This window comes from Nicotiana attenuata, unplaced genomic scaffold (genome assembly GCF_001879085.1).
Source record: "Nicotiana attenuata strain UT unplaced genomic scaffold, NIATTr2, whole genome shotgun sequence".
NCBI classification, from domain to species: domain Eukaryota; kingdom Viridiplantae; phylum Streptophyta; class Magnoliopsida; order Solanales; family Solanaceae; genus Nicotiana; species Nicotiana attenuata.
The window spans coordinates 183,138-195,812 of NW_017672070.1; the positions used below are offsets into that span (position 1 = coordinate 183,138).

General features: G+C 39.6%; 1 protein-coding gene across 1 annotated transcript; it reads right to left on the bottom strand.

Moving 5' to 3' along the window:
* Window positions 1-2,539: 2,539 nt before the first annotated feature.
* Window positions 2,540-3,229, bottom strand: LOC109211653. Its single transcript, XM_019375201.1, has one exon. It carries the CDS (start codon window positions 3,227-3,229, stop codon window positions 2,540-2,542), a length of 690 nt encoding a protein of 229 aa, XP_019230746.1.
* Between the last annotated feature and the right edge of the window lie 9,446 nt (window positions 3,230-12,675).

Here is a 12,675-nt window from a genome sequence, read left to right on the forward strand (position 1 = left end):
AAACTATTGGTCCAAAAACATCATGTTTTTCGAGTGAAGCCAATTCCGCTTGAATTGCGTTTTTCCATTTTGGCCAATCATTTCTCTGTCTACATTCATCGACAGATTTTGGCTCAAGATCCTCATCTTGTTGCATTATTTCAACTGCAACATTATATGCAAAATTATTGTTATCAACAACGTTATTTCGATTTCACCTTTTTCCCGTAGAGACATAACTTATTGAGATCTCTTTATTTTTATCATTTTTAGGTACTAGAACCTTCTGTGAGGTCTTATCAATTGCTATGTCTTTATGCTCCTCTTGAGCAATTGCCTCCATGTTATGATCAACTTGATCATTTGCTCCTTTCCTTTTTCGGGGATTCTTATCCTTGGAACTAATTGGTCTACCACGTTGAAGGCGTGGCCTAGACTCATTTGCATCATCATACTGTCCAGCTGGGACATCAACTCAAATTGGAGCATTTACAGCTGGAATATGCGATTTAGTAACCCGTGGAAGGTTAGTAAATGCATCTGGCATTTGATTTGAAACATCTTGCATATAAATGATCTTTTGAACTTCTTGTTTACATTGATTTGTACGAGGATCCAAATGAGATAGAGATAATACGTTCCAATCTATCTCTTTTTCCAGTTGTTTATTTTCTCCCCTAATGTTGATTCATCAAAATGACAATCAGCAAATCTGGCTGTAAACAAATTTCCTCTAATAGTCTCCAAATATTTAATAATATAAGGAGATTCATAACCAACTCCCAACCTTCTTTGGGGACCCATCTTTGTGCGTTTTGGTAGAGCAATTGGAACATACACCGCATAAAAATTCTTAGATGGGAAATATTTGGCTCCTGACCAAAAGCCAATTGTAATGGGAAGACTTTATGATAACTGGTCGGCCTTATGCACACAAGTGCTACTGCATGCAAAATAGCATGCCCCCATACTGAAAAGGAAAGTTTTGTCCTCATTAGCAATGGTCTAGCTATTAGTTGAAGTCGTTTAATCAATGATTCTGCTAGACCATTTTTAGTATGAACATGAGCAACCGGATGCTCAACTTTTATTCCAGTGGCCATACAATAATCTGTAAAGGCGTGAGATGTAATTTCACTATCATTATAAAGACGAATTGTCTTAATTGCGTAATCTGGAAATTATGCTCTTAACCTTATTATTTGGGCCAACAATCTCACAAATGCCATATTACGAGTTGACAATAAGCACACATGTGACCATCTTGTAGATGCGTCTATCAAGACCATAAAATACTTGAATGGTCTACATGGAGGGTGTATAGGCCCACATATATCACCTTGTATACGTTCCAGAAATGCAGGGGATTCAATTCCAACTTTAGCTGCTGATGGTTTAATAACCAATTTTCCTTGAGAACAAGCAGCACAGGAGAATTCCTTAAATTGAAGAATCTTCTTGTTCTTCAATGTGTGCCCATTTGAATTCTCTATTATTCTGCGCATCATGTTAGAACCGGGATGGACCAACCGGTCATGCCAAATGATAAAATCATTAGAAGTAGTAAACCTTGTGTTTACTATGGCATGTGATTCAACCACACCAATGTTTATGTGGTACAACCCAGAAGAAAATGCGGGTAATTTTTCGTGCACATATCTTTTACCCGCTTTTATTGTAGTAATACAAAGGTATTCAACCTTTCCTTCGTTTGATGTCTCAATATGGTAGCAATTTTGGCGAAAAGCTTTGAAACTCAACAAGTTTCTTTGAGACTTACTACAATACAATGCATTATCAATAGTTAATATCGTTCCTCCGGGTAATAATAAGGCCGCTCTTCCAGAGCCCTCCATCAACTTTGTACTACCAGATATTGTATTAACATAGTCCATTTTCATAACCAAATAAGAGAAATTTTCTTTTCTCTTAGTATTGTGTGAGCTGTAGCACTATCCAAAAGACATATATCTTCATTACTCATCTTGGATCCAATTGAAGACTGGGGAATTTTAATTTCTTCATAAAAAAAAAATAAAAGTACATCATGAGAAACACGGAAAAACTAACATCGCCAACGATAACATAAGACAACTTAAGTACTACTTAAAATTAAAAACAACTTTAGATGAGACAAAACACTGAAAATAATAACATAATTGTATTCCCCAATAAAATGATCAAACTTTAGTTTTGATCTCCAAAGAAATCTTTAACTTCCAAATGAGTAAGATCATCGAGGCCTTGAAAATTATCATCATTCAAAGCAAGATTTGCCTCGGCATTGTAATCATTTTTATTTGAAGGCCCTGCCTCAAAATGATTTTTAAAGGTCAAGTGAGACTCCACTGAGGCATTAGCATAAGATGCTCCAATATTATTTGCCTTTCTTTTGATGGAATTTTGATAAATCCTGACAAAATGCTCAGGTGCACGACATTCAATTTTCCAATGACATGCCACAGCAGTGACAGTTACCACTTTTGCCTCTTGAAGGATTGTTTTGAGAACCCATATTGTTCTCTTGTTTGCCATGACCACCACGATGACGACTATTATATCATCTCTTACCATTGCTATGCCCACATACATTCATATGGCCATGATTATTATTCTGTCTTTTTTCAGACTTATCACGTCTAGCTGCCATATTCGCTTCAGGAAGCGGAGCTGTCCCTGTGGGACGGGCTTCATGATTTTTCAGCAAAAGGGTATTATGTTGTTCAGCCACCAGAAGGCATGAGATCGATTCAGAATACTTTTTAAAACCCCTTTCACGGTATTGCCGCTGTAATACCATATTTGAGGTATGAAAAGTCGTAAAAGTCTTTTCCAGCAAATCCTCATCATTCATAACTTCCCCACATAATTTCAATTGGGAAGTTATTCGAAATACATCAGAGTTATACTCACTTACGGTCTTAAAATCTTGCAACCGTAAGTGCATCCACTCATATCGAGCCCTTGGCAATACCGTAGCCTTAAGGTGATCATACCTTTCCTTCAGGCCAGTCCATAATTCAGGTGGATCTTTCACTGTTAAATATTCAACCTTCAAACCTTCATCCAAATGATGACAAAGGAAAATCATGGACTTTGCTTTGTCCTGGCTTGATGCCTCATTACCCTGAGTAATGGCGTTACCAAGGCCTTTAGCGACTAAGTGAATCTCAGCATCGAGAACCCATGATAGGTCATTCTTTCCAGAAATGTCAAGTGCCACAACCTCAAGCTTTGACAAATTCGACATAGTAAAAACTATCAAAGAGAATAAATGAATTAGAAATAGTAAAAAGAAATAAACGAAAATATTTTCATCAAAGGGTCAATTTGATCATATCTCATAAAAATAATAACATTAATTGACCAGTTAATCACCATAAAAATACATGAATTAGGCAATTAGCTATGCCGCAATAATAAATTTAAACATATAATTCTTCAAAATAACCAAAACATTTTTTTTCCCAAAAGCCATTAGTCGTAAGGAAAGAAATCGGGAAGTCATTTGATAGAGTTTTAAAATAGTCGGAAAAACTATTTCAACTAATCTTAACTATTCTGACAAACATGTCAACTATTGGCATTAAACATAATGCACTCAGTATAATTGTCATATTTCCTTTTTACGAGACAACACATAATTCTAATTGAGTAAATCCAAAAGAAGTAGATTCCACATAAAGAAATGCGTAGCAACAATTTGATAATTTGAACACTAGGTTGTAGATATATACCTTTGCAAGTGTAATTCAATCCTGAGGTTAGAGACTTCGCGTTGATAACGTATTAAGAAATGTAGCTTAAAATAACAATATAAAACAAGAAGATAAGTAGAATAAGAGAAGAAGAGATAACTTTCTTATTTCATCAACTGTTCAAGTGTATTCCATCTCACATTTCATGCCTCTATTTATACTATTACATATGAATGTTACAAAATGATTGTCTTAAACATGACATTAATAATTGAGATCATGGGGAGGGGTTATGGAGGTGTAGGAGTTACAATCATAATGGTGATGAGTAGTGTCACGACCCCAGTTCGCCCTCCGTGAACATGTCGTGATGGCCCCTAGTCCCTATAACTAGGTAAGCCTAACAATGCGGAAAACAACATAGCTTGCGAAATAATTAACTAAAACTGAACAACTAAAAGAAAACTGTATATAAATGCCGCTCAGCATATACAACCCAATAGCGCGGAAGTCTACAATATCATCCCAACACCCGGAAACTCACGGGAACACAAGCTAACGGAAAGTAATACATGGCTCTTACTCCAGAATGTCTAAAGCAAAAGTACTAAAGGAAAAGCTAACTGCTAAAGCTAGAATAAGATAGAGACTCCTGGTTTGCGCACGTGGTAGATGTACCTCGAAGTCTCTGCTAGATCTCTCCGCCTCGAAGTGATACGCCTGAGATGAAGTACCTGGATCGCACATGAAAAACATGCGCAGAAGGGGCATGAGTACACCACAGCGGTACTCAGTAAGTGCCAAGCCTAACCTCGGTTGGTTAGTGACGAGGAAGGTCAGGGCCCTACTGAGAACAATAATAATAATAAGTCTTACAACAGTATGAAATAAACAGAAATAATGGGTACAACAATGAAGTAAGACAGGTTATACAAGACAACAATTAACATTCAGAGAATAAGATAACACAGAGTAAAACAGCTCAATATCAATACCAACAACGAGGATCTCCCAGGATACCGTCCTGTAGTCCCTTTCATCAACTGTCCAAGGAGCTCCCGGGATACCGTCCCGTAGTCCATCATATGAGTATATTCGAAGGATCTCCCGAGATACCGTCCCGTAGTCCAACTATCAATGTGCAGGGGGGATCTATCGGGAATCTAACCCGCAGTCCCAAAGTAAATGTGCAGGGGGATCTACCGGAAATCTAACCCGTAGTCCCAAAGTAAACAAACAAGGGAGGATCTACCGGAATCCCACATCCGTAGTCCCAATGTAAATACACAGTCACAACACGAAGATATTCAGAAATGAAGCTAAAAAATACAAGGCAACAGGTAGTTCTAGCCTAACATGCTTCAAGTAATGCAAACAAAGCTACTTGAGCAAATAGGCAATTTAGAACAACTAAGCATGCTTTTCTAGCTAACACAATCTATAATTGCAAATAAAATACAGCAGATGAAAAAGAAACACAGTCTAAATATTTAAAGTATAACCGGATTTTTCAACAATTAGCTCAAGTACGCGCTCGTCACCTCACGTACAAGGCATTCAATTACCAAATATCATATCCTAAGGGGAAAGGTCCCCCACACAAGGTTAGACAAGCCACTTACCTCGAACCGGCACAAAAAATAACTAGAAACCATGCCTTTGCCACGAGTATCCGACTCCAAATGGCCCTAATCTATTCAATTCAATTTTATATCGTAAATAACATCTCAATCAACTGATTCTACTATTTAATTTAAAGCTAAGACGCGAATTTAGGTAAAATGACCAAAATGCCCCTTAGGACAACGTCTCGGAATCGGATAAATTTTACATTTTCAGAACCCTCGTACTCTCACGAGTCTAACCATATAAAAATCTCTCAAATCGGAGGTCAAACACCCACTCAAAACTCAATAACTTGGTCTATGAAGTTTTACCCATTTTTCATTCAAAAATCCGAAATTAAGGAGGAATTCATGATTAGATTAGTGGGTTTTAAGCATAAGAGAGTAGAGAATCGTTACCTAGTCGTTGCCCTCGAAAATCCCTCGAAATTTCTCCCAAATCCGAGCTCCCAAACTTGTGTTTTGATAAAAATGGCTAACCCTCAGATTTTGAAATGTTTATAACTGCCTAGGTATTTGTTCAATGCGATCGCGTGAAATTGAACGCGATCGCGAAGTGTAAATTTTTAAAGGTTCAAAGTTGGTCTATGCGAACGCGGTCCTAGGCCTGCGATCGCAGAAGAGGAGGAAATAGCTGTACGCGATCGCGAAGAAGAAAATGCAAGAAATTACCAGGTCCAAATTTCTACTATGCGAACGCGGGAGGACAATTGCGATCGCGATGAAGGGAAAAGCTGACCTCCGCGATCGCGAACGAGATAATGCGATCGCGTAGAACAAAAATATCACCCTCCGAATTTGCACTATGCGATCGCATAAGGGAAGCTGCGATCGCAGAGAAGAATGGTCTACAACAGACCTGGGCAAAAACCTGCAACTTTTTACAACTCAAAATTGCTCCGTTGAGCACCCGAAACACACCCGAGGCCCCCGGGACCTCAACCAAACCTACACACATATCCCATAACATCATTCAAACTTGTACCAACTCTTAAACCACCTAAAACAACGTCGGAAACTCGAATTAACCAATGATTTAAGCCTAAGAACTTCAAATTCCAACAAAACACGCTTTCGATCAAAAACCTAATCAAACCTCGTCCAAATAACTTGAAATTTTACACACACATCCCAAATGACATGACGGAGCTACTGCAACTTCCGGAATTCCATTCCAACCCTCGGGTCAAAATCTCACTATCGGAGCGGAAACTTCAAAAATTCAAACTTCGGCATTTCAAGCCTAAATCAGCTACGGACCTCCAAAACACATTCCGAATACGCTCCCAACCCCGAAATCACCTAACGGAACTAACGAAACCATCATATTTCCATTCCGAGGCCGTCTTCATACTGTTCTGACTACGGGCAACTTTCCAACACTTAAGCTCTCATTTAGAGACTAAGTGTCCCAAAACTCTCCGAAACTCAAAATCGAACATCTCGGCAATTCAAATTAGCATAAATAGACTTGGGGAAAGCAATTAATAGAGGATCGGGGCGTTAATTCTTAAGACGACCGGCCGGGTCGTCACATCCTTCTACACTTAAACATTCGTTCGTCCTCGAACGAGCATAAAGACATACCTGAAGTAGTGAAAAGATGAGGGTAACTGCTGCGCATATCCTGCTCGGTCTCCCAGGTCGCCTCCTCGGCCGACTGACCCCGCCACTGAACCTTTACTGAAGTAATGTTCTTTGACCTCAACTTTGTGATCTGCCTGTCCAATATAGCCACTGGCTCCTCAACATAGGATAGATCCTTGTCCAACTGGACTGAACTGAAATCCAACACATGCGACGGGTCACCGTGATACCTTCGGAGCATCAAAACATGAAATACCGGATGAACCCCGGCCAAGCTGGGAGGTAAGGCAAGCTCATAAGCAACCTACCTAACTTGCCTCAAAATCTCAAAAGGGCCAATAAACCTCGGACTCAACTTCCCTTTCTTCCCAAACCACACGACGCCTTTCATAGGCGAAACCCGAAGCAGAACCTGCTCACCAACCATATACGAAACATCACGAACCTTCCTGTCTGTGTAGCTCTTCTATCTGGACTGGGCTGTACGGAGTCTATCCTAAATCATCTTAACCTTCTATCTTGAATCATCTTAACCTTCTCCAATGCGTCCTGAACCAATTGTGTACCTAACAACCGAGCCTCCCCCGGCTCAAACCATCCAACCGGAGATCGACACCATCTACCATATAAAGCCTCATAAGGAGCCATCTAGATGCTCGACTGGTAGCTGTTGTTGTAGGCAAACTCCGCTAAAAGCAAGAACTGATCCCAAGATCCTCCAAACTCAATCACACACGCACGAAGCATATCCTCAAGAATCTGAATAGTGCGCTCGGACTGTCCATCCGTCTGGGGGTGAAATGTTGTGCTCAACTCCACCCGAGTACCTAAGTCCTGCTGCACGGCTCTCCAGAACCGCGATGTAAACTGAGTACCTCTGTCTGAAATAATAGAAACTGGAATACCATGCAGACGGACGATCTCCCGGATATAAATCTCCGCCAACCGCGCCGATGAATAAGTGGTACGCACAGGAATGAAATGAGCGGACCTGGTCAGCCGATCCACAATGACCCAAATGGCATCAAACTTCTTCAAGGTCCGTAGGAGTCCAGATACGAAGTCCATGGTGATGCGCTCCCATTTCCACTCCGGAATCTCTATCTGCTGAAGCAACCCACCCGGTCGCTGGTGCTCACACTTCACCTGCTGGCAGTTGAGGCATCTAGACACATACCCAACTATATCTTTCTTCATTCGCCTCCACCAATAGTGCTGCCTCAAGTCCTGATACATCTTTGCGGCACCCGGATGGATGGAATACCGCTAATTGTGGGCCTCTGCTAAAATCAACTCTCGAAGCTCATCAACATTGGGCACACAAATCCGGCCCTGCATCCTCAATACCCCATCATCTCCAATGGTCACATCTCTGGCATCGCCATGCTGAACCTTGTCTTTAAGGACAAGCAAATGAGGGTCATCATACTGCCGCTCCCCGATACGATCAAATAAGGAAGACCGGGAAACCACACAAGCTAGAACCCGACCGGGCTCCGAAATATCCAATCTCACAAACTGGCTAGCTAAGGCCTGAACATCCATCGCCATAGGCCTCTCTGAAGCTGGTAAATATGCCAAACTCCCAAAACTCTCCGCCCGACGACTCAAGGCATCCGCCACCACATTGGCCTTGCCCGGGTGATACAGAATAGTAATATCATAATCCTTCAGCAACTCTAACCACCTCCTCTGATGCATATTTAGATCCTTTTGCTTGAACAAGTGCTGCAAAATCCGATGGTCAGTATAGATCTCACAAGGCACACCGTACAAATAATGACGCTAGATCTTCAAGGCATGAACAATAGTAGCTAACTCAAGGTCGTGGACAGGGTAGTTCTTCTCATGTATCTTCAACTGTCTGGACGCGTAGGCAATCAACCTACCGTCCTGCATCAACACCGCTCCGAGGCCAACTCTCAAGGCATCACAATAGACAGTATAAGACCCCGAACCGGTAGGCAATATCAAAATTGGGGCTGTAGTCAAAGCTGTCTTGAGCTTCTGAAAGCTCGCCTCACACTCCTCTGTCCACTAAAATGGGGAACCCTTCTGGGTCAATCTAGTCATAGGGGCCGCAATCGATGAAAATCCCTCCACGAAACGACGGTAGTAGCCCGCCTGTCGATGCTCCCTTTTTCTTCCTTAAGAGGCGAAATCGGGTTTACGATATTTTTTGGGAGGACAACTCTTTTCCCTTTTGGGAATTGGGTTTTTGGAATTGAAGAGTCTCCACCTAATGATTAAAGTGCATTAGGACACTAAAAAGGGTTTTTGAGTTGGAAAACCAGAGTTTGGGTAAGGGCTAGAAATTATCTCGAGGGGAAGGTGTTAGGCACCCCTCAAGATCCACTAGTGTGGTTCCCGGCCATGTTATATTGTGACTTCACATAATCAAGTAGACAATAAAAGATTCAAGTAATATACAACATTGCAATAAGCCAAAAAGAGCTTTGAAGCGAAAGTGGGAAAGGCAGAGATTTATGAAAAAATTTGAAGTAGCCTTTACAAGAAGAGATGAAAACAAATAAAGGGAGAGGGGTCCTAGGTTTATGATTAATATGGATCAATTAATGAAATAGTCCAATAATCGTGCCTCAAAAAGGGGCTACAATGAGATATATAGGGCATCGGTCATCATCTCTATATTCTACCCTTCCCACCCCGTAGATGTTATTAAACGCGTGAGTTTGGTACGAATACTTATTGCGTCTATTACCCCGTCCCGTCCTATAAGTCCTGGAGGGTATTTAGGACCACTATTCCCTACGTGGGTAGGGACTAGGCTGAACCCTTAGGTTTAAAGGTTAAATGTAAGCGACATACATAACAATAGGACTGCACATAAAGGGAACATAACAAGGATAAATAGAAGGCTCAGATATATCCTCCACAAGTGAACACATAATTAGCACGTTCAAACACATTCAAGGTCTCAAAGATAGGAGTTTTTTACAACAAAAGGAATAGGTAACATGTTGAGTTAGTGAAAAAAAACCCGTTAAAGCATGGTTTTAAAAATAAAGTAGTGACAGTAGTTTGACGAGGTGCAGGACAAGTAAATATAGCAGCGATTCTGGGCAGAGAATGACAACCCAGTATTTTTGAAAACATAAAAATCAGAAATTCAGAGAGAGTAATAGACGCACCATTTCAAAATCGTTTCCAGAAAAGAGCAGGATTTTTTCTAATAAAAAACAGAGTGAACTTCAGAGAGTCAAAATAAGAATGGGAGCGGCAGAGTTCAAAATTAAAAGAGGCTGGTTTAGTCCTTAAACTGGTAACAAACATGATTAATCGATTCTTATTAGGCCTAAAGTTTTGCCTAGCGTCATATACATTGTCTGATTATCTTAAAGAGTGGACATGCATATTTTGAATTCCTGATTTTTTCTTAAGGTAACGCATGATAAGGTACTTGCAGAAGCGTTTTTAAAAACACTTTAGCCATATTTCTAGCCAAGGTTTATTAGGCTTGACATGCTAATTAACCACTGTAAATATCGAACAAGATAAGAAGTCCCTAAGGAAAAGATATCTAATGCAACATAGGAGTACTAAAGCATGGTTTCCTAAATATCCCCAATCAGTAATGACAGTTTATTTGGCTTGTTATTAATCGATTAGAATATGAAGTGAGTGCAATAAACATACTGAGAGTGAAAGACCTAAAACAGGATTTCTAACATATGAAATGCATGTCCTAAGCAGGTTATCTATTGCGCAAAATAGGTAAATAAAAAACCTATAAACATGTTTTCTACCCATTAAATAAACATGCATACCCTACCCCATATTCACTATTCAGCCCCAATCATTTATTTATAAATTATTACAAAACAATAGTATCTGAATTACAGTAAGATAAGGAACAAAAAATAAGAAAAGTTATTCTATAGGGAGCCTTCAATCAGGCCCAGTCTTCCAACCTCACTCCCTTCGAGTTTTACAGCCTTTTCCATGGTCCTAGGTTGCGGCAAAGGCTCCCTTAGGGCCCAATTGGGTCCCTGGCCAATACCAGCACCTAAACATTAGTAAGAATGCGGGACAGGTGCAGTGTGGGAATTACAAGCCTTGTGTGTTAAAGGTTCAGTGAGTACTCAGGGGTACCCAAAGCAATGCTCACACGAAGGGGGTAGAACCTATTCTCTAAGAGTAAGTGTGAAGTGCAGGAAGGAGTAGTTTAAAAAGAGTTTTTTCAAAAACAAAGGGATTTGTTTAAAAAACAGCAGAAGACATAGTTACGGTAGTTCAACAACATAGGATTGCATACAAGTATCATGGGAAAGGGAATAGATAGATCACATAATGCTAAAGGAGATACAGAGACTTATGAAAGCTCACTGAAGCATGACTAACAACGAATCAGAAGATTCAGGGGACCAAGAAATGGTCAAGCTTAGACATAATACTTAGACAGTAACAGGGGGACAATTATAACAGTTAAGATAAACAACAGCTAGAAGCATGTAAATTAAGAAGGACATATAAAGGTGCCAAGGATCAGGGGAATTAGGAAGTGGTAAAGTTTAGGCATGATAATGTACATCAATAAGATACAGGCATAGCAAGTAGAAGTTAGGGATAGACAACGGTCATATTATAGAACTTAGCATGTAAGTCAAAAAGAGATAAGACATGGTAAAAGTACTAAAAAACAGAAGAATCAATCGCATGTTGAGCAGTAGAAGCGTAAATAGAAGAAAAATCAGGAAAGAATAATGAACTGAAAAAGAATAAACACATTTGATTGGAGGCTTGAAGATTAATTAGGACATACCAGTAAGAGAGCAAGAGCAGGACGCAAAGACAAAGTGATAACACAATATTAGCCTTGGCTTACAACTGGCTAATAATAGGCAAGAGCAGAGAACAACAATAGAGCAAAAGGAGAAAAGAGAGAAAGAGCACAAGAGAATGTAGAATTGAGAGTATTCACTGATGTCTCTTTTTGCTAATGAAAGAGTAGAGTATTTATAGTTCTGAAAACGAGTAGAAAAATAAGGTAAGAAGTAAAGTGTAGTATAATTATAGAAGTAAATACAATTAGAATCCCAATCAATGTAAGTACTCCCCTTTAGTTGGGGAGTCCTAGTTCAAACGGCTACCATAGTGACAAATAAGGAAAGAGAACTAATTGAAAGACTAATTTCAATCATACAGAGAGTAGTAAAGAATAAGGCATGTGAGTAGGAACAGGTACAGAACATATGAATTAAGGAATGTAAGAATCAATTGGCGACATGCTTGCATATAAAATAAGGCAGAGTAGCATTCTGAAAATCAGTAAGAGATCCCCCGGTATCGCAGGGAATCAATTATCAGTTAAGGCAGATGTCAACAAGTAAGGAAATACACAAAATCAGTAAAGAGTGTTAAGGCAAGTATCACAGTTAAAGGAAACTACACAAAAAACCAGTAAAGAGTTCTAAGGCAAGTATCATGGTTAAAGGAAAATACACAAAATCAGTAAAGAGTTCTAAGGCAAGTATCATAGTTAATACACAAAAGGATCAATACAAGTAACAAGTAACAAACCGTAGGAATCATCAAGCATTTAAATAGCAGTCATGCGATTAACAAGGAGAAGTTTTCATAGAACAACAGGAAATAAAAGGTCAAAACAATGAATCAACGCAGGAGTTGCAGAGAACACATAGATGCATAGTCAAGTAGCAAAGAAACAACCCAGAATACCTAGGGTTTCATCAATACTCGTTAGAATAACATAAAATCAAGAGATAATAGCTTAAACACAGTAGAGATATTTTTTTTTTAAAAAA